Source organism: Topomyia yanbarensis, chromosome 3 (assembly GCF_030247195.1).
Source record: "Topomyia yanbarensis strain Yona2022 chromosome 3, ASM3024719v1, whole genome shotgun sequence".
Taxonomy (NCBI): domain Eukaryota; kingdom Metazoa; phylum Arthropoda; class Insecta; order Diptera; family Culicidae; genus Topomyia; species Topomyia yanbarensis.
In genome coordinates, this window is record NC_080672.1 from 23,733,097 (window position 1) to 23,755,848 (window position 22,752).

The 22,752-nt window shown below is 39.6% G+C and overlaps 1 protein-coding gene and 1 long non-coding RNA gene across 2 annotated transcripts; one reads left to right on the forward strand and one right to left on the reverse strand.

Moving 5' to 3' along the window:
* The first annotated feature begins 5,093 nt into the window (after positions 1 to 5,093).
* Positions 5,094 to 10,498, forward strand: LOC131692361 (uncharacterized). Its single transcript, XR_009305969.1, has 3 exons — positions 5,094 to 5,194; positions 9,625 to 9,698; positions 9,917 to 10,498. It is a non-coding gene; the product is annotated as an uncharacterized LOC131692361 (long non-coding RNA).
* A 153-nt stretch (positions 10,499 to 10,651) lies between these two features.
* Positions 10,652 to 22,354, reverse strand: LOC131692360 (thiamine transporter 1-like). Its single transcript, XM_058979366.1, has 2 exons — positions 21,830 to 22,354; positions 10,652 to 11,940 (listed from the first exon to the last, which is right to left on the reverse strand). Exons 1-2 carry the CDS (start codon positions 22,338 to 22,340, stop codon positions 11,084 to 11,086), a joined length of 1,368 nt encoding a protein of 455 aa, XP_058835349.1. The 5' UTR covers positions 22,341 to 22,354; the 3' UTR covers positions 10,652 to 11,083.
* Between the last annotated feature and the right edge of the window lie 398 nt (positions 22,355 to 22,752).

A 22,752-nucleotide genomic window follows, 5' to 3' on the forward strand; every position in this document is an offset into this window, starting at 1 on the left:
TTTTTTTTTGTTGGAAATCCAAATTCTGAAAAGGACAAAATTTGGTTTATCTTCTCCATGATGTAATCTTCCCTTATTTGACTTTTACTAATAAAAAATAAAAGAAAGAAATCTTTAGGGCCCCCCGTATTTTTTTTTTTTTTTGAATCAGTTATAGCCGAAATGCTTTATGTAAGGGAAATCTCGGAAAATGAGAAACGAAATAAATAACTCCAAGTAGAATGAAAGTCGTTCTAAACTCGAACTTTTTCGAATACTGTCTTTCCATTATTATTCGCTTTTTGTCGCATTCCATATTTTGATATATTATTTTGAAGACCCATATTTAAGATCAATACAATAGTAATTCTTCAAAAGGGCTAATGAGACTTTTGTAAACAAACTTATTTCGCTCATTTTTCCGCTACAGAGTTGAATTTTATGAAAAATACACATGAATCAACATCTTTGCCCTTGGTAGAATCGATTTCAAATGTTTTCTGTGTTGAAATGATAACAAATTAAGAAAAATCAGCAAAACAAAAGTTTGTTCACAAATCTTATTAGCCCTATTCAAATGTTGATATGGAATAATAAAATCAATCAAGATCAATTTCGATTTTTTTTTTAATTTTGCGGTGGTGTAATCCCTTAAGTGGTTGATTTAACGGCTTCTTTCAAAATTTATCGAACCTACTCCCATTCGTTCATTCGTTAGAGTAGTTTATGTTAAAGAGAGTGTACTGAATTAATAGGAACACTTAAATTTAGGAAGTTATGACCCTCGCTCCACAATGCAGTTTGCGACAGAATTGCTCAACTGAAAATTATTAAATGAAATGAATGAAAACAAACATTAGACTATAGCATTTTGTACGCATGCACTTCAGAGGTCCAAGGGTTACAATTTCTGTTCTAGTTCTCGGATCTCCAACACATTTTTTTCGATTTTTTGGCCCAGTTCTCAAGGGAAATCCAGTTTTTAACTTTTTGCATACATATTGCATTGAATGAAGAACTTAGATAATGTATTCATAAAGTATTAGTAATAATTCGATTGTCCGTTCATTTTAAAAGGCTATTTTCTATAACTTTACAACTGATTTAATTTCACTTTCAAAATTTCTCGAAATATCATGTTCTAAAAGTTCTCAACCGATATAATATTCGAAAACAGTTATAAAAATGTCTCATCACACTGGTAGATGGATTCAAAGCGTTTTTTTTAAATAAGTGCACTAAAAAACATGCGCCCTTCTAAAACATACTTCTGAATCAAAATGGTTTTACTGTTAGTCGAAAACAAGATTTACAAAACGACCAGAACTGCCAAATATGAATCGGGAATGGTCGAGTTTATTGACATTCCCTTTTTATTTCTAGGATTCATCATACACATCATGACGTTATTTATTTAACTGATAATCGATTTTTTCCTTTGAATGGATATCGATATCTTTATCCTCAAGAAACTGACATAACTGGATCCTCAAGAAACTGACATAGGAACATGACTAAGATAAGCGAGCCACTCAATACGTTGTGTACATTGTGTTTAACTTCATTTTCTAGCCCTAACTTATTTCATTTGAAAATTTATCCCCGCCCTGTCACGAAATCTTGATTTTATCCCTACTGGTAATATATCAGTAGGGTATCTTAAATAAACTTGTTACGTCACTTTTCAGTGAACCCCAGCATCCATAAGCTACACATTGTCACAATTATTTTTCACCTATTCCACCCTTAATACAAGGCCTCTGTCTAGAATATACTTTTTTTTGCATAACTAGTAGGTAGGTATTTGAATAAAGAAAACTAATATCGTCCGGCGAACATGTTAGCGATGGCCCTCGCGATGCTAAATTGATATAATCCTTCGGTGTTCGCGATTCTGAAATACTTCGAGGTAATCTTTCTTTTGTGTTCGCGAACATCGCTTCGAAGCTCCGTGTAACTGTTTCAAAAATATCGATCACACGAACCAATAGCTTAGCTCGTGTTCGTCGAAAACTACGCAAAAGCTTTTACATATCTTTCCGAACATCAATGAAATAAATAAGAAGCTTCCTTTGTCCTCGCCGAAGAGCATGCAAAAGTATCGCCCAAATGTCCGCAATTACGATGGTAAGCGATTGTGATGCGAAGCTTGTGAATACGAACCAGTAACGCAAAGCTTCGCGCTTTGAAAGTATTCGAACATAGGTTCGGTTCGAATATTTCCTGCCCTGCTGGTCACAGTGGACTATGTACCCATCCTAACTGCACAGAAAGAGATAAGAAAAAACCAAAATTTTGCTAGTCGGACCGCATATGGCACGCTTATGTAAATTAGGCGCGGGAGGTCGGTAAATAGGTAGAGTAATAAATTTTCCGCGTTCTATTCATTCCATTTTCGGGATTTCAAGATCAACATCAAACTTCCCTACGCGATGCAGTGATGCATTTCTTACACTATAAATGGCAATGAATGATAATCTCGTTTACGCGGCAGCAGGTGTACATTTACTTTAGCAGTCGTAAACCGAATACTAATGTAAAGAGCTTGTTTGGTCGATGTTATAAAAAGAGAGAGATAAATCACTTGTGATGCATTTTTAAAAATCAATTAAAAAAAAAAGAAATTCATTCATTTCGAGTTGGGTAAAATCTACTAAAGTCAACAAAGAGGTCGGGGGATTAAAAACTGTAAAATTTTGCACCAATCAGAACTAGAACATGTATCCCCCTGGACTGACCACGGATGATGTCTCGTTAGTAGAGAAGTTCTGATTCTGCCAAGATTTACTAGATTGTCTTGAAGGTTTTCACCCCTAAAATTTCGTTTTTGGCGACTTTAAGTTGAAAACATTCACAGATAGCGCTAGAAGTAAAGTGTTGCTGATATCATTTTGTTCTGTCATAGTGGATATAATTTTTGTGTAAACTTTGGTAAGAAAATAACTTTTAAACAACATATCACCTTTAAATAGGTTGATAATTACTTACGAAAACGAAAGAAAACTATCATTTTAAAAGATGCTGAGTAAACATCTTGCGAAAAGGGTGTGAAACTTAGTGGTTTCTAATATTATTCGTAGAGCTACATATGTGTGCGGTTCCGAAATATAATTTGTTGCGCACCGTAATCGACGCGAATTCGATTCGTTAGTTGGATTGACTGACAAATGTCAAAAACTCTCCAAAGGAGATGTTGGCAGTGTAAATGCATCTACAGTCGTGATTTGTTGGTTGGGCCACACCGATGTCCAACTAACGAATTTGATTCGTTAGTTGGACCGACTGATAGATGTAAAAAACTCTCCAAAGGAGACGTTAGTAGTGTAATTACATCTATCCACATCCCTAATAATTGTCAGATTGATTGTCAACGTAAATTTGACATAAAATTTTGACATTCAGATGCTTTTTAGTTGGACAATGGTCCAACTAGCGGAGGTCCAACAAAAAAGCGGTCCAGGTAAAAAATGTCCAACCAGCGAATCGTGACTGTATAAGGGACATGAGCATCATTGGAATCCACCGATTTGGGAAGAAACTAAAGAGATTCGTCTGACACAGCACGTGTAAGCTCCAAGATACTCCTGCAAGCCATTTTGTGTTCGGCACGAAAAAATACCTTGACTAAAATAATTCTGCAAGCAGTCGCCTTTTACAACATGAGAGCAGAACCCAGTGTTTCAATTCTTGGCTGAAAGATTACTTTACCCTTCACTAATATAAAATGGATTAACCAGTTTGCGCATAAGGGCACATACCTAACATTGAAAAGGTGGATTTAAATGTTTCATATTCCACTCGTCAGCAACTGACACCAACTTAGTGTTAGTCTAACTGGCAGCATGTTGGTGTCAGTTACTGACGAGTACAACACAAAACATTAAAATTCAACTACTTCAACCCGCCTCCAGGCTGGTTTTGTTTCGAGAAAGATAACAGACTGTTATCAACCGCCTAATGGACCATAGCCTCTTCCAGGGTCCACAAGACAGTGATTTCGCGATTTTACGTTGCCGCCCTCTCATTACGCCAAAAAATGGTTTTCATACCTCTAACTTTAAACGTTGGCCTAATACAAACGCGGCAGGATGAATCTGCAAGTGTTTGGCAAAGAATTGATTTCTTTCTTTCTCAGGATTGTTGATTCCAATTAGTAACATCAGTGCATCGTAAATCCGAAGTCCAGTCAGAAACAGAACTTGTATTCACGAGCAAATGATTGGCCGCGTATAATGCACCGTTAGTATGTTACAGAAGTTCGCCAACCAAATCAAGTTTCGACTTCATTTGTTCTCATCAGCTTTAACAGAACATCTTCTCTTGCGGGACATCACGCTTGAGTAGGTGTTTGTTCGGGAACACAAATCGTGTCTCCGTCTTTGGTGCTAACGTCAAACCGGCGCTAGCTTAGTCCTATTACTTAGTTAGTGTCGGATTCTGATGAGACGAAGTCGAAACGCAAACTCCATAGTTAATTTAGTTATAGATGTTACGCGCAAATATGGTTTTACCTGATTTTCTTTCAACACAGAGAACAGACATATAAGCTGGAACATACTTTCCCGAGAAACCTGTGTAAACATTTAAATGAAAATACGTTGAAAATCACCATCGCATACAGCTTTGCATGCGTGAGTCACCATTGTATCCAAGTTTGCATACAAGTCCCGTATAGCGATTGCTGGCCGGTAGAAGCGCCGATCAGTGGCAAGTTGCTACTTGCTGTTGTCATTGCAAAGCGTCAGATTAATTTCTTACACAAGTTGAAAACTTTACTTGTATGTCAGTTCTCAGTGTTTCTAATGAAGAAAAATTGGTTTCTACCAAAACGTTTCTCGTTAGGGAGGAATATAGCGTACGCAAATCTGCACTATAAAGATCATTTACACAACGTTTCTATTCAAAAAATAATTTCCAGCAAGTAAGCAACCAACAATATTAAATATTAACAACTGTGCGCTTCACCCCCGAACGCTCTATCATTGATCTGTGATGGTAGGCGTATCAAATACCGATTTTTTCTTACGCTGAAGAACCAATACTTTCTCTTTAGCAAGTGTTTCAGGTTCGATGATAAGTAGCCGGCATATCGGAACTGTTCAGATCAGTTGCAAATTCAAGCTCAGAGAATAATGACATAATCAAACTAGTAATCAAACGTTAGCGTAAAAACCCTAAAGCCAGTTATCGTTTCTGGACAAAATTACTAAGAGTGGTAAGTGAAAATACTGTACGAACTGTGGTTACAATAATCAGTGTTTGAGTGAATCGTCAGTGGCGCGTGCGTACTAAGGACATGTGCAATGTTGTTGCCGGCGTTTTGCGAATTGTATTTTGCGCGGAGTATTTTTTGTTTTTGACTTAAAGCTTTGAAATTAATGGTCTCCGAAGTTTCTCAAGATGTTTTGGTTAAACTAATAAGTCCAAAGAGTGGCTCAAAGACGTTCAAAATGGTTCTAGTATTGCCCGCCTGTTAAATGATCTATTAGATACTGTACAACGTTGGAACAATAAAGGATCCTCACGTTGCCATGCGAATGTTTCTTTGCATGTCATTGTGACATAGGTCTTCAGATGCAAAACGTGGTAGAAACAGTTTACGTCACAAAACATCAATTCTCTCTTCGTCTGTCTATCGTTTGATTGTGAGATTTTTATTACCATATTCGTAGTCGCATGTCGTAAAAATATTGCTGCTAGGAGTGCATTTTACGCTTATCATACAACGTCAAATCGCGAAGACACCATATTTAAGGCAAGCTTTTTGATTTGATAGTGCTACATTGCCTTGCATCATCATAATAATGCCCAACCAATCTATTGATTCGAAATTCTGATTATTTTTTGTCTAGATTCCAACTCCAATGAAAAAAATCGTTCTGACTCAACTGGTTTGCATTTAGGGTGGTATACCGACAAAAATCATTTAGAATTCCAAAATAAGCTCCGGAATTTTCCTACACCAGTTACTAGGTTATTCAGACAAAACAAATCCAATTACGTCACCCTACTGCTTGGTGTGGTCTAAGCTTTGGGGGCACGTTCGGTTATCATTTGGTGAATAGCTGAATCACACTTATAATGCGTTGGTACAGACACCTCAAACATAAAAATAGATTTCGCTCGTGTTCTACTATTCTGCTATTATGATAGGTATACTCGTATGATATGTAAACATGTCTGCTGATTTTAAGGGTTAAGGCTAGTTTACAGTTCGGAAAGTGTGTCACGGGATTTTGCACGGTATTTGTGTCGGGATTTGATCGGCGAAAATTTTCCACCTAGATCTCTCCAAACTGTCAAAACAAAAGTTCTACTGATTCGGTACAACAGTATCAAGTAGTACCGAATTTTATACCTAATAAAAATACAATTTACCCCGTCAGAAACAATCTGTGTTGAATAGTTTCCGTCCGGATTTCTTTGTGGAGAATTTTAAAATCCCGTGATGCTTCCCGCGGTTGGGTTTACACTTCAGGAAAATTCATTTTCGTGTACACTCATTTCCCGTCACGAGCTCCATTTAAAATACACAGGGACCCAAATCCCGTGACACGTTTTTCGAACTGTAAACTAGCCTGCAGTTGGGCAGATGGTGTGGCCCAACCAGCGAATCACGACTGTAACATCTAAGACTGTTGGATATACCTCTGAAAGCTCTCGAGATCGCTAAAGCAACTTTAATAATAATGAGATGAACTTATCTCGGAATTCATCAACAACTATTTGAGATTGTTTTTTTGTCCCATGTCTTGTAAGGAGTCTTGTATTGTTGTATGATTGAATTTTTCCTACTCCTTAGATGAGATAAAGCTAATTAGGTCAGTCTTCTGCGCAAAGTACTTCGTGTTTCGTTCACTCGTGTATGCAGGTCTAAACTTTGGTGGCTCATTCTGCGATTTTGAGCTAGTCAATTATTGACTAACAGAATCACGCTTTTGCAGGCCACACAAAAATAAAAATAGATATCGCGTGTTTGTGCACTCTTCTGATATTGAGATAGATATACTATCTACCGCCTGTTGCAGATTATTACTTTTACGCGTTTGTTTTTTTTGTTGTATAGGGTTTTAAATCTAATACAAACAATTTTTCCAACGAAAGCGGAACTATATAAATAAAACAATACATATATCGATTATTTTGAACATGACAACGATCACATGAAAATGACTCAGCATGCTGGATAGTTACCATGTGATAGTTGTGTTTGCAGTGGCCGGTTAAAGCTCTGGTTAGAATGCCGCCTGGTGTTTCGAAGCATCTAGAAGATTTTTCTAAATTACTGGGCACGGTTGTTCTACAAACACCTTTGTTTGGCGACACGTTGGTAGATTTCTCCAATAATTGAGGTGCTCGGACGAAGCCCAGTACAGTCGTGATTCGCTGGTTGGGCCACACCTTTGTCCAACTAACGAATTTGATTCGTTGAACCGTTGAACCGACTAACAGATGTCAAAAACTCTCCAAAGGAGACGTTAGTAGTGTAATTGCATCTATTCACATCTCTAATAATTGTCAGATTGATTGTCAAAGTAAATTTGACATAAGATTTTGACATTCAGATGCTTTTTAGTTGGACAATGGTCCAACTAGCGGAGGTCCAACTAAAAAGCGGTCCAGTTATAAAGTGTCCAACCAGCGAATCACGATTGTACCGGATTTTTTCTCTTATCCAGTTTGTCGAAATTGGCAGGGCAGGCTCAGGACCAACGAAGTCAATCGTTGCGCCTACCCTGGCCAAGCCGTCAGATCATTAACTTCCAGTAATGCCGGGATATCCGGACACCCAGACAAGGTTGATAGTGATGACAATGCTAAGTTCTTCGATTTGGGTTCATGATGCGATCACTAACTTGGACCGAGCTAAGGGCCAGCTTGACTATCCACTGATAGAAATGGAAACATTTTGCCTTTTGATTTTACACATAGATTTTTGCAATTAGCAGTGGAATACAGACACTATTTATTGGTACATTTTCATAACTATAAGGCACATAAAACCCGATTCTATAGCAATACGCACATATAACTTATGTGTGTGCATACATAGTTTATACAGTTGACACATAGAAGGTATGGGTGCACGAGATAACATTGGCATTTCTTCTTCATATGGATTTTAAGCGGTTTGAAACAAATAGAATTAACGTTTGGATTTTTATCAGTGTCGGAGCAGTTCCATTCTCATTTCACGACAGTAGACACCAGCACCAGCAAGTTCCTCCATCAGAGAGCGGTCAGTGTAGCAGGCCATTTGCGTTTGTTGTCTCCATATAGCCAGATAAGCACTCCTCTCGAGAACAGTGGCGTAACCAAGGAGGGGAGAGAGTGGGGGGGGGGGGGTTGATGGTTATAACCCCCTCCAAAAATTATTTGGATTGAAGAAAAAAATATTGCTGCCAACTAAATAAAATGAATATCACATAAAAATAATTGTCTGATCAATTCTCAGCATATTGATTGTTTTAAGCATGATTTTGACATTGATTTGACATTTGACATAATTTCTTAGTAGTCAAATCATGTCACAGATTGGTTCGTTAAGATTGGCACAACTGAAGGGACTACTCTTCTACTAGTTCAAAAGATGTAGTACAGAGCGAACCATAGAATGGGCACTTCTTCGTAAGTTGGTAAGCTCGATTAGCCTCTGCCTTTATCTATAGTGTTTGATCTTCAAAAATAGAGTGGAAACTAATTTCAGTTTACTCTTATTTATTTACTAGAAAAGTATACAAAAATGCATATGCCAGCTAATGCTCCTACGCTGCTATATTCTACGATAGTGATGTTTAATTTTTTATCTCAAAACAGCGCTTTCATCAAGCTATACCTAGGTATACCAGGTCTATACCTTTAGGTATACTTAAAGCCAATATATAGAAAATATTATAATTCATCAAACATTTGTTGCTATTAGGGGTGGGCATAGCTTAGTTGGTAAATCCTTGCCTTGTACGCCACATTGGCGCCAGTTTGGTATTAGTTTTCATATATCGGTCTAACTGGCAGCAAACTGGAGTCAGTTACTGACGAGTGAAACAAGAAACATTCAAATCCAACTTCTCTAAGTTAAATATTGTGCACTCATGTGCAAATTGGAGCATCCATTTGTTCCCCTTTAGGGAAAATATAGGTTGTATAAATTGGGAAATCACGTGCACGGAAGCTATATACTCAGCTGTTGACGAAACTACATTGTCTCATCATTAATGATGAGATTTATGTAATAGAAGCCGATAGCTCGACATCCCGGAGGAAGTTAGAAAGCAGAAGATATCCAAGTTTGCAAAAAAAAAAATACATGATTTGGCAGTCAATTTGCTCATGCGGAAAGCAGAGCACTCCATTCGTGATAACCGGAACGTTCAATGGACAGGTGTGCGTCTACTCCCACTTCTGATAAAATAAATAACGGCCAACTGCAGGGGAATCAAACGTTTCACATAATCTCTGATAGGTTGTTGCATCCACACTGAATCCATTCAAAATACGAAATAGTGATTTTTTCATGAATTCATAAAAAGAGTGTTATTCCGAATTTTGGTTAAACTTAAAATTTTTTTGACAATCTGTTGGTTGAAAATCCGGCGGTTTAAAAATTTCACCAATTTGATTATTTATTTTCCATTTCATTTGCAGATTTCGGCACTATGAGACTACTCGCATTATTCGCCACTTTTGTGGTCGTAGCCTACGGCAGCATAGAGAAGCTGGTATTTATAAGACCCTGTATTTATCTAATAGGATTTTCGATTGATGTGCACCGGTGTAGTGGAGTGCACTGGTTTTGCACTTTCTAGCAAAAGTGCCAATGGAACATACCCAGTTTTCTGCACTTCTGCTAGAAGGTGCAAAATTGGTGCAAAACCGGTGCCAATCAATCGAAAATCTCATAAGACACCGTTAACTCAAAATGGACAACATTTTTCAGCTCCTTATCAAGGCCACCATTTTCCTCACCGCCGTACTGATCAAATTGGTATCGTCGTTCAGCGCGGCAGAATTCGGGCAGGATGTTCATAGTGCCTGGACTGGAGATCATTTCAGAGATTGTTGAGATCATAGAAAAACGACGGTGCATCTGGAGACCCGATTGTGGAAACGTTTGTTGGGGTGAACTAGTGCAGGCGTTGCTGGCCCTGCTGTCCGTGATAGTTACCTCGACGGAAGTGCTCTGGGCAGCGTGGTGTATTCATGGTAGCTAAGTGCATTTTGATTGCGGTCAAGATGGTTGACTTGGTGGATTGGTGTGAGGAGGCGAAGGAGACTATCTTTGTGTGGAGCGAAGGAATTATTTTAGCTTTGGAAATTAGCTCGATTTTGGTCGATTTATTTTTTGGAGACGGAACATGGAAGCAGTTGATCGAAGGTTCGAGTGCTTTTGTAAAGTTCTTCTGGTCATTGGCTGTCATCAATTGTGTATTTGAAAAAATAATGCACATCGGACTGACTTATTGGAAAAGAAAGGCTCGTGAACGAAGGATCATAGACATTGTGTGATAAGAATAAATCCTAAGCTTCATTTATTGTAAAACTCATATTGGTTTTCATTACCTAACTGTTTTGGCAATTGATGTTGTTATTGTAACTGTCAAGATATTTGATAGTTGTTATCAAATGTGCGACCTAGTACCTGAAGAAACCCAAATCTGGAACAAAAACAACTGTTCTTGTATTCGCTACTTCACTGTTTTCTTCATCTGGTAGCACATAGGCGCTTTTTTCTGTATATCTGTTTTTGTATAACAACTTTGTATCGAGTTTGAAAAAGTACATTTCATTTCCTTTTTGCATCAGCTTTGCACTTCCCTCGCATTAAAGTCTGTTCAATAAACGTATTAAGCTGATCCACTTTGTTCGTTGTTTTGTTGCACGTAGAGCTGCATTTTAAATTTCTATTTTGATGCAAAGAAAATGCTAAATGCTAAATTTTGTTGATTTTTAAAAATGCTTTACAAGTAATCTGCCGCTAGAGCACGAATTGAGTATTAGAATAAACCTAATGGCACTAAATTCCCTAATATATGATTGTATTAACACACTCATTTTGTTCCAATGTACCACGCTATATGTACAGTGATGACTAATATAGTATCAGCTATATCGTCACTTTTAATTTGACCCTTTTTCTGTCTGTAACCAAAGTAATGAGACATTTCCACCATTGCTTTCCTAATTCCATCAACAAAAAACCGCCGAACAGTGCTCCCATCGCTACACAGATACAACTGTAGACCACAAACTGGCTGAATATATTGGTCTGAAATAGTCCAGCTCCATCCACCACCGCCAAGGTGAGTACAATCTGCAGTAGAGATCCGACAGCCGCATTAATACCGAACACTAGGCCGAAACTGTCCCGAAATATATGCTGGGCAATCTGTGCGCTCAAAAGCGAAGATGTAGAGGAGTAAAGTACACTAAAGAAAATATGTGCTCCATAAGCGATCCACATGCTGCTGGTCGTGGCCGCCACCAGTAGACTTCCGGCTTGTGCAAACAAGATCCAAACGAGCCCCGCCAGAGTAAACCTAGTTTGCAGGGTTTTAGACGGAATGAATCCGGCGGAGAATGTGATGCCCGCAGCGCAGATCGTCGTAATGGCTTCTACGGCCCCGTTCCAGTGAATCATGTCGTGCGCAGGTTCTCCGATTGTCCGCCACAGCACCTGGTTGTACACTACCGTCTGATAGTAGACGCAGCTGGCCAGGGCGTGCCAAATGCTGTACCGTAGAACGGTAAAGTTGCTGTAGGCAGATTTGACGTGGAACCAGAGTAACTGCAGGGCAGAGAGACGTTCCGGGATCGTTAGGGTCGTGGATACCTTTGTAGTTTGAGGAATGCTATCCGGACATGTTTGATCGGCTGGACGTTGCTCTGGTGAGGTGCGATTGAAGTAGATGCTTCTTGGTGCGGCTGGTAGGAGTAATGCGATGGTAGCAGTGCATGTTTGAACTGAAAAAAATTTTGTCGGTGAGTATAACGTATGCGGTTAATGTGAAATATATTCATGTGAATATTACAAATAATCGTCCATGTCTATTCCAGCAGTTTTATGACAGTTTAACTTTCTTAAGACAGATGTCTACCGTAAAACGGAAGACACCTGTCTTAAGATGGTTCATTAATTGCAAGACGGATACAGATGGACACATTTGTTCTATATATGAGGAGGTTGCAATTTTTTTCCGATGAAGCCGATTTCATCTTACGTCAAAGAATCAGGATGCTCGTCCGGATGTTTATGTTTACTCTCAGGGACCCGCTTAATTTCACAAGTATAAAGCTAAACACTCAAAAATGTCAAATGTTTCCTTTCTTTCTCTTCTTCTTGCATTAATTAAACTTTTGGGCCTTGTTTACAGCATGATATTTCCTCATTTTGGATCCTTCTCTCAAAATTTGGACAAAGTCAAAAATATCAGGGTAAACTACATTTATATTTTACAGTGAATGCTTGGTAATAGCATCGTTATGAAAAATTAACCTCATTAGTTAACGATCACGGTGTATGAGACTTTAGTAAAACTGATAACCGCCCAGCACAACCTTTTTAAAAAGGTTAGAATGTCAACGAATGTGTTAGTTCTATGTAAGTATGAGTTGAAAAGTGACCCGTGGGTGGCCTAATGTGGACACAGCACACCTCTGCTCAAATCAAGATAAACAGAACATCTAAGACTGGAACGAGGCCAAAGGGAAACGTTTAGCGGTGATCTGGTGTCATAATATGAGGTGCACGACCCGACAACATGTTTAATGTCGCGATAACCGTTATCACAAGCGCAAATACCACTGTCTTCGACCTCAATACGCCGAGGGGGCGTATCCTTAGTAAAATAATTACTGGACATGACCCGAGATATCGTCCGAAAGACGTCGCGACTAGGGGCAGATCACTTGTGATGCATTTTTAAAAATCAGCGAAATTAAATGCATTTATTTCCATCAAAATAGACATTTATAATGTATTTTGCGTTGCGTGCAATGTTTTCGCGTTGCATGCAATGTCGTTTGCGTTACGTGTAAGACGTCAAACCCCTACAGAAAAACTAGCCCTACATTTAACAAAACGTCGAGCAAAGTGGAACAGCGTAGGACGTTTGTTAAACAAACTTTTCTGCGAGGGAGTGCAAAGCTGATGCAAAAATGGAAATTAAGTGCATTTTTTCTAATTTGATGCAAATTTGTTATACATTCTTAGAGTGATCTGCCCCTAGCGTCGCGACCATCATCCATCCCTTTGAACCTTTTGGATTACTACACTTCCCATTGTCCTACGAAATTTGCCAATTTTCGAGCATCCTCTGACTAAGGATCGTAGGAATTAGTTGTGGCCGGTGGCGTATCCCTTGTTAGCATTTCCTCGTGGAGCGTTCTTTAAAAGAATGCTTCGGTTTTTCCCTGTGTATTTTGGACGCCATATCCCGAGATCATGAAGTGATTATCTAGAGTAGGAAGATTTTTCAGCATCTTCATTGCATTTTCCACACGGTACCTTGTTTCTGCAATGGGTAGCAGTATGGCCCAATTGTTTGCAACGACAGCAGTTCATGCCCCGCGGTACAAAAATGAGGCTGATGGAAAATGAATTGTTTTCTTATACAGTCGTGATTCGCTGGTTGGGTCACACCTTTGTCCAACTAACGAATTTGATTCGTTAGTTTGACCGACTAACAGATGTCAAAAACTCTCCAAAGGAGACGTTAGTAGTGTAATTGCATCTATTCACATCTCTAATAATTGTCAGATTGATTGTCAAAGTAAATTTGACATAAGACTTTGACATTCAGATGCTTTTTAGTTGGACAATGGTCTAACTAGCGGAGGTCCAACTAAAAAGCGATCCAGTTAAAGAGTGTCTAACCAGCGAATCACGACTGTACTCCATGGTTCTTGCTGAACGCAATTGCTTGCAATCCAGAATTTTCACTGACTGAAGCAAACGGTTATTGAAGGAACCAAGTTTCAGCAGATCTTCGCATTTAAGGCTCATGTCGGAGACTACTCCATCAATCTGTACTCCTCGGTCGGGTACATAGACAAAATACTTTTTCGTAAAAGTATATTTACCTCGTCAACGTAGCTCACAGATAACCTACATTCATCTGGTCAGACCATGGCGATAACGGTCAAGGCCGAGATTTTTGCTTTACGATTATGAATAGTTATATCACGCGATATATCGATTATGTTAAAGGGGAGGGGGAGAGAAACACTTTTTTTGCGATTTTTGTAGTAATTTGGGTGAAGCGATGTGATCGAAACTTTTGTATATTATAATGTATAATTTCAATAACATTCTGTAGCTTTTCTATACAAAAATATTGACAAGCGACTCGGTGACGAAGCTTTTTGCAGACCATCTCTGGAAAAACACGATTTGAGGTGTTAACTGTCATTCAAAAACTATTCAATTGATTTATTTCAAACTTTACATGCACTCTGTATATAAAATACCTAGCCCCTACCAATTACAAATATGTAATTTGTATTTGCCCCTACGGTGAGTTTTCGAGATAATTTGAGCATGAGGGTTTTGAGAGGAAAAGTACAAGAGGAAGTCCATACCAAAGCTTATGGGAGCTTCTGTGATGCCAGTTTATATTCATGGTTGCTAGATTTACTGTTTTTGTCTCCGCAAGTCTGTGTATAAAGTGTCTGTACTTGTAACCACCGGTTACGATAATTGTTCGTTGGCTTTGCCAAATTGATAAGTGCCGCTAGACTTTCTCATTTCTGTTCCCAATCCCTAACTCCTACTCTGCTCACAACATCAAAATGTGTGAGTGATGGCCTTTCAAGTCCAGATTGACATCTGAGACGGGTGGGTCACTCACGTAGAAGGTTTGCAGGCGCTTAAGATATCTCATCACAATGGTGTGAGCATAAGGTCGTCAAGGTTTTGACAATTTAACTGTCAGTTCGGATGATATCGCAAAAATTGAAGTTTTTCGGTATCATCCGAGCTGGGTCAGGCTCAGCGACTACCAAGAATGTTCTTTCGGTTCCAACATTCGAGGGAGTCAGTAGTGCGTGCGGTTTTTCTCTATATTAAATGTAATTTTTCTTGTAAGCGATGTATTGTGCTTTTGTTGTAGATTAGATTAACCCTTTCATGCCCAACTTTTTTCTAGTACATGTAGGGTTTCAAAACTACTTTTCCTTGAAAACGGTGGGGTCAAGAAATACGAAAAGCCTATTTTCATAAAGATAGGTGCTTCCATGGCAGTGCTAGAAGCTGGTCAATTTTTACCTTTTAATGTTCAATACAATTCTCTTAGAATAATTACAATAGTCCAATTACGTGGAAAACGTAACCAACGACAGTCTAAATTGATAAGTTTTATCAGGTTTCAATAATATTGCACCATAACGAAGATATATGAAAAAATTATTTTCCGTTGTCAACGTAAACTGTCCTTGGCAGCACTGCTCCATCGGAATCCAATCAGACTAATTGCAATAACTTCAGTTCTAGAGCTTATCCTTGTAACTATTAATACTCAAATTAAAGGCAATAATCACATAGATGAGCCTTACTTGTTTTTGTGAGCAAATCTCGCCTCAATCAAAAGTTATAGCTGTTTAAAAACGTTGTTGTCCACAAACAACATGGGCATGAATGGATTAAGGGATAGTGAGATGAAAGTAAACGTAAAAGTTAGTGTTAAAATAGAAGTTAAAAAAGATGGGTGGGTAATGTCAGAGACATAACCGGAGTGAAGTAGAATACACTTTAGACCGGTAAATTCTGCTCTGGAATAAGCAATTTCTATGCGATTTTGTCGACTTTAGCACATTCATAGTTTATTTGGAGTATTTTTGGAATTATCAATTATCGTAAGTCCACCGGAGGAAAGGCTCCCCGCAAGCAGTTGGCAACAACCCCCTGGCAACCCTATACCATCATATGGAGTTTGACAGCGACCGACATATATGGGGCGTTATAGCTATAAAGCCCCAAACAAAGAATTATGTTCGGCACTATGCTCGATATTCAAGCATTCCACACGACGTTTTGCATCTTGTGGGATGATTTAATAATTTAATTTAATCGACATTTTGTAACTAAATACAGCTTCTAATCATTCGGTTCAAAATCAATGTTTTGCCTTTCATGGCAGTGATGCTGGCTGTACAGAGACGTCGTCCTTGACAGGGGGCTGGTTGGCAACGAAGGCCGTGTAAAAGTGCCCCAGTCACCGTTGGCGTTAAGAGCCTCATCGCTACCGAACAGAAACAGTCGCCCTGCGAAAAATTCACAGCTATCAGAAATCGAGCGGGCCTAAATTGTGACAAACCAACAAGTTGTTTTCAGAACCAGCTAATTATAAAGTATTATTATTATAAATGAAATTTTCCATTGCCTTACAACCTCCCTCTCCCTTTCCTCCCGGCTTGAATAACTATCAATCTTGATGATGCTGTGCGGCGGGGGCACTAGTTTTTATTATGGTGGAAAATTTAGGTTTGCTCGTTTTTCCCAAAAGTTTTTTAGCTGTGCTGTTTTCAAAGAAGTTGTAGTTGAATTCAAAATAAAATAGTTTATTTCTATTGTCAGAGATGGACCTTCCAACGAAAACGTCTGGCTCGCTTGGAATCGAATTGTATGGACCAACCACTGCTTTCACAAAATCTGTTATTTTCAGTAATTGAACATTCTACATTTTTGTAAATTGAATCATTACACTAACCTGTCTACAAATCACACAAATAACTTTTTTATTTTGTGCCATTCTACTTGAAAGCGACGATATTGTTCACAAGTGGCTCACTTACCATCCAACGCTCTTGGCAAGCCACTTTCTGATGCTTGTAATAAAATTTCAATTCGATTCTTTGTCGATAAATTGATGGCCCTGAAAAGGGCCTTTTCTTTGGGCAGTGTTCGAAATTTACTTGGTGCTGGTGTATATGGTAACAGTTTTGGTGCCATCGAAGACGGCGTGCTTGGCCAACTCTTCTGACAGTAGCAAACGGACTGCGGTTTGAATTTTGCGGGAGATGCTGCAAACGAACTGATCGTGAACAACAGCATGCTGAGTTTTTATACCTGACTACAGCACAATGTAAGCTCGTCCTTTTTTGTGTTGTCCTCAATATGTGTTCTTCGTAGCTCCACCTCTTTGTTGGTCGACCACATATTTTTGATAAAGAACAAAATTGAAATTGTGTTTCCAATACGGAGGTTATCGAACACTCAGGATAAAAAGAGTAATGTAATACGGCACTTTGGTAAAATGTTTGAGAATTGAAACCGTTTTTGAATGCGCCTAGTAAACACGAAACTGTAAACAAACAAACAAATGATAACTTTTTATTTTGTGTCATTCTACGTGAAATCTACGATATTGTTCACAAGTAGCTCACTTGCCATCGAACGCTCTTGGCAAGCTACTTTCGGATGCTTGTAATAACAAAATTTCAATTCGATTCTTTGTTGATAAATGGCCCGTACCAAACATACCGCTCGTAAGTCCACCGGAGGAAAGCCTCCCCGCAAGCAGTAAGCAACGAAGGCCGCGTAAAAGTGCCCCAGTCACGGTTGGCGTTAGGAAGCCTCATCACTACTGAACAGAAACTGTCGCCCTGCGAGAAATTCACAGCTATCAGCAATCGAGCAGGCCTAAATTGTGACCTAATATAAACCACAAACCAACAAGTTCTTTTCAGGACCAGCCAATTATATTCCAGTAAGATATAAATAAAATTTTCGTTTTCCATTGCCTTACAACCTCTTTCCTCCCGGCTTGAATTACTATCAATCTTGATGATGCAGTGCGGCTGGGCACAGGCAGTTTCCATTATAGTAGAAAATTTAGGTTTGCGCGTTTTTCCCAAAAGTTTTTTAGCTGTGCTGTTTTCAAGGAAGTTGTAGTTGAATTCAATATAAAATAGTTTACTTCTATTGTCAGAGGTGGACCTTCCAACGAAAACTAGTCTGGCTCGCTTGGAATCGAATTGTACGGACCAACCACTGCTTTCACAAAATCCGTTATTTCAGTAATTGTACATTCTACAGAATTAGTCACAACTATTTCCAATCAGCGCAAAAATCGAAGGTTTTCATTCAATTCAACAGCAGATTTTCACGTTTGAAAAAACAGGCAGCATTCCGGCCGAAAATTTTGAAACGGAGCACCTATATCGAAACGTTAGAAAACGTTCGATTTTTGTAAATTGAATCATTACACTAAAATGTCTATAAATCACAAATAACTTTTGATTTTGTGCCATTCTCGTGAAAGCGACGGTATTGTTCACAAGTGGCTCACTTACCATCCAACGCTCTTGACAAGCTGATGCTTGTAATAACAAAACTTCAATTTCATTCTTTGTCGATAAATTGATGGCCCTGAAAAGGGCCTTTTCTTTGGGCAGTGTTCGAAATTTACTTGGAGCTGGTGTATATGGTAACAGTTTTGGTGCCATCGAAGACGGCGTGCTTGGCCAACTCTTCTGACAGCAGCACGCGGACTGCGGTTTGAATTTTGCGGGAGATGCTGCAAACGAACTGCTGTATGCTGATGCTGGAAACGAACTGATCGTGAGCAACAGCATGCTGAGTTTTTATACCTGACTACAGCACAATGTAAGCTCGTCCTTTTTTGTGTTGTCCTCAATATGTGTTCGTCGTAGCTCCACCCCTTTGTTGGTCGACGACATATTTTTGATAAAGAACAAAATTGAAATTGTGTTTCCACTACGGAGATTATCGAACACTCAGGGTAAAGAGAGTAATGTAATACGGCACCTTGGTAAAATGTTTGAGAATTGGAACCTTTTTTGAATGCGCCTAGTAAAAATGTTTTCCACTTCACTCCAGTTTGTTTCTGACCATATTTGCAATTTACGTACTGAAATAAATCATAATTTAGGGTTTAACCCAAATTGCTCTCCAGAGAGAAACAGTCCATGAAACAGAAAATGCAAACTTATTCTTTGAAATGAGTTTGGTGGCCATGAAAAGGGCCTTTTTTATAATGATACAAGTGAGTTCTACCTTTTCAACTTCCAAATCCACACAAAGTGCGTCCCTGCCGCTTCAGAGTATAGACGACGTTCATTGCGGTTTTGCGCTTGGCGTGTTCAGTGTAGGTCAAGGCATCTCGGATGACATTTTTCTGCACACCATCAGCATTCGTAGATTAAATTGGAGATGCATTTTACACCACCACTACGAGCCAGACGCCGAATTTGGTGATTCCCTGGATTTTATCACGAAGAACCTTGCGATGACGCTTGGTAGGGAACGCAAATATGATACCGCTCATTGTACCGTCCGGACGAGCATGTTGCTCGTGTGGTAAGCGAGCACCCACTGATACAAAACAAGCTCGCGTGTCCTGTATATATAACATTCCCGTATGTAATGAAACGCTTACATGCTCCTTTTTGACGGCTCTGCGTGGGATATGCTGGCAAATTGCGCATTTTCCTCGCTGTTTCCGAAGGATTTTCTGAAAATCCTTGTTTTGGTTTATTTATAGTAGTCGCAGTAATTCCGAAATTTAATACGAAATACGTGCACAAATTTCCGATCAGATAGTGCAAAAATATTGCGATTTTGTCCAGTAGAACGGAAGATATTTCAAACCTGGGAAAATTTCTCAACTGAAATTTTTGAAACGGGACCCCATATTGAAACGTTAGAAGTATTCTACTTCAAAAGTTCTAGTACGGTAAGTAAAGCAGTCAGCGTATTGTCCTAGTAGTTAAAATAAATTGTATATTTCTAACAGTGCCACAAACGAAGAAAAACTTGAAAATCACAAAACACACACGAGTGAAAATCAAGTCAAGAAGGTAAAATTGCCATATGAAACGGGTTAAAAGTTGGTGTGGGCGAGGGTTTTAAACACGTGGAATAACTGCTAATATAAGCTGGGTGGATCCCCAGCGGGCATTTTTATTTCCGGCTTGGACTACGTCCGAAGAATTTATTCACGGGAAAGACGATAGCCACAAAACGAACAGATTCGGAGAACCGAGAGTCCCTACGAAGAACCCCAACTTCTACGCGCTGGAAAGTCCGCCGCCATTTTGGGTAACAGCGTCATGGGGACGTTGAGTTGTTGAGGCGTTGACGTTGTTGAGGCTTCAGGCCAGTACGCGGTCGGCAGGTTTGTCACCTTGAACCTTCCGGACCGTTTCCTGCCACCAGCGCATCCCGATCCAGCGGAAATCGTCTCTGCTGTTCATGGCGGCTGTTTGGGGCGGGACACAACTAAAACCTGCACCAACACAAAACCTTCATCACCATATTCAATCGGCTTCTGGACTCGGAAGGAGTTGTCAGTCCTGGTCCTTGGATGTTTCCACTGAAAGCAACCCTGCATAGCTTAGTGACCTTTATTCAAAAAGTCAGTAACATGAGGAGGAAAATCACTATGTCGCCGGTCAGGAGTGACTGCAGGTAGCTCATTGAAATGCTATTGAGTGGACACCGACTAGGGAAGGCTCAAACAAAATACGGATTGGGGATGGTGGACAAGTTGTGGATCCCCTCACACTAGAGCTGAAAAATTATAAGGTCGTTGGGAAGGACTCAAACCCTGCCGAACTTCTAAAAGCAGGGAGTGGCCAGGTGTTCGAAGCAATTCACTGTGTGATCGGGATGATCTGGGCGGAAGTAGAAACGTCTTCGAATTGGTGGGATGGCCTCATCTGCTCAATCTTCCAGAAGGGCCATAAACTCGAGTGTGATAACTACAAGATACTCTCACGTGTTCTGTTTAGCAAACTGAACACGTTGGCTGAAACCTTTGTCGGTGAGTACCAAAGCGGGTTTCGAGAAAGACGATCTACGACGAACCAAATTTTCTGGTAGGCAGTACAAATGGTGTCGGTTCTGAGGTGGAAATCGATGAGGTTTGGTATGAGGTTGTCAACGACAACCTATGTCATGTTTTTTGGAACACTAATGACACGTGATGGCGATGTTGGGTAAAAGATAAAAAGACAAGTGGCTGCTAAGAATGGGACTTTCTTTGGTTTACGTAGTCAGCTAAAGTTCGGTAGCTTACAGTCGCGCAAAAAAAACTTGCTCTATACAAATCGCTGATACTTCCTGTTGCTCTGTGAGGCTATGAGGCGTGACCGTCGAAGGAAACAGACTATCGGTTGCTCGGTGTGTTTGAGAGAAGAATTCTACATTTAATAATCGGTGGCATAGAGGAAAATCGAGAATGGCGCAGACGCATGAACTGCGAGCTCTACCAAGTATACAACCAAGCTGAAATTGGAAGTATGATAAAAGATGGTAGTCTACAGTGAGCCATGAAATCAACACCCACTGCTACCACAGACTAACAGACATAACACTATGAGGGAATTCCATCAGAAAACATCGATCCGACAATTTTCCCAGAACACTAGCTCCACCTTTTATTCACAGTCCTAAACACTCATTTACTGGTGGGTTACCCCTCAAGTTTGCGAACAATTTTTCATTAGTGGTCTATCCCCCATATGTTAGTTTATATGTCAGTGGCGCCATAATTTCAAATGAGGCCACAGTCCCAACTACAAATATATTTAAAATGACCGTTAAAGCGAACGAAGCTTTGTTTTTGAGTGTTATGTCTGTTAGCCTGTGCTGCTACATTAGAAGCCATGATACATCTGCCTTCGTTGCACAAACATATTACAAGGGAAGCGTGGCCACCCTGAGTGTGAATAAGGACAACGCATTATTTGATAGTGATTTAAAAACCATCTAAGCATAATAAAGGAACTAAAAATAAATGTAATTATATTAACATATCTTCGACACTAGCTCGTGAAACTCGCGAATCAATATGTTATTTGGTTTCAGACTTAGAGGCGCCAACTAACTCACCTGCCAGTGATATATAGTTCAGATCCAAAAAATTCACCACTCCGTACACCAGGAGTGCTTGGGATCCGACAGCTGCCACAAATTTCCCAGCCATTGCTGCTGACTTTGTGTAGCAGGTGATTTTCTGATAGTGGCATCTCTCTACTCGGACGTAGATGTAGGACCAAAATGCCACATCTGCCGCCTTGTACGTTCCGTAGAAAACCTCCGCCAGCTGTAGACATCTGAGCTGCGAGGTCCAGATGAACAGAGCCCAGTAGACGAGTCCGGCCAGGCTGGACAGCACGATTAACGGTTTGTAACGGAAGTAATCAGTAATTAGAAAAGTTACCACTAGCTGCGCCCCGTAGGAATAGGTTCCCACCGGAAACACTTGCTGATTAATGTCCTGTGTTGTTATGTTGTGCCAAGGACCGTTAAGAAATTGAACCACGAAAGGATCGCTAGGTCGGAAGTCTTTTATGAACGCGAATATGCTCAACACTGCTGCGATCCTGCGCCACTGGTCCATAACTTGAGTTCTGTTCGAGGGTAAGCACTAGACTGATGTCCACAACTGAACGATTGCATCTTCCCGATTGATTAAATATATAGAAGGAGAGAAACGCAATATTGCTAATTTGCATGAATGAAAAAAGTCTAAGCACTAACCGGCTCAGATTAGTACAAATTGTGGATAGATATATTGAAACTCGATCTGCTATACTATTTTACTATTAAAACGTAAACTTAATGCACAATGCTAGAGAATGGACAAACGGACAAGTTCGGCACGCAATCACTGGTACTAGCGGGATGCATAGAATTTACATGGGTTTAACGCGGCTATAATCATCGCTCGAACGTCATCGATCGAAAACTGGTTCGCAGTTATGGCTCGGATAAGTGCGGTGGATTGGACCTACTTTGAATTTTAAATTTTT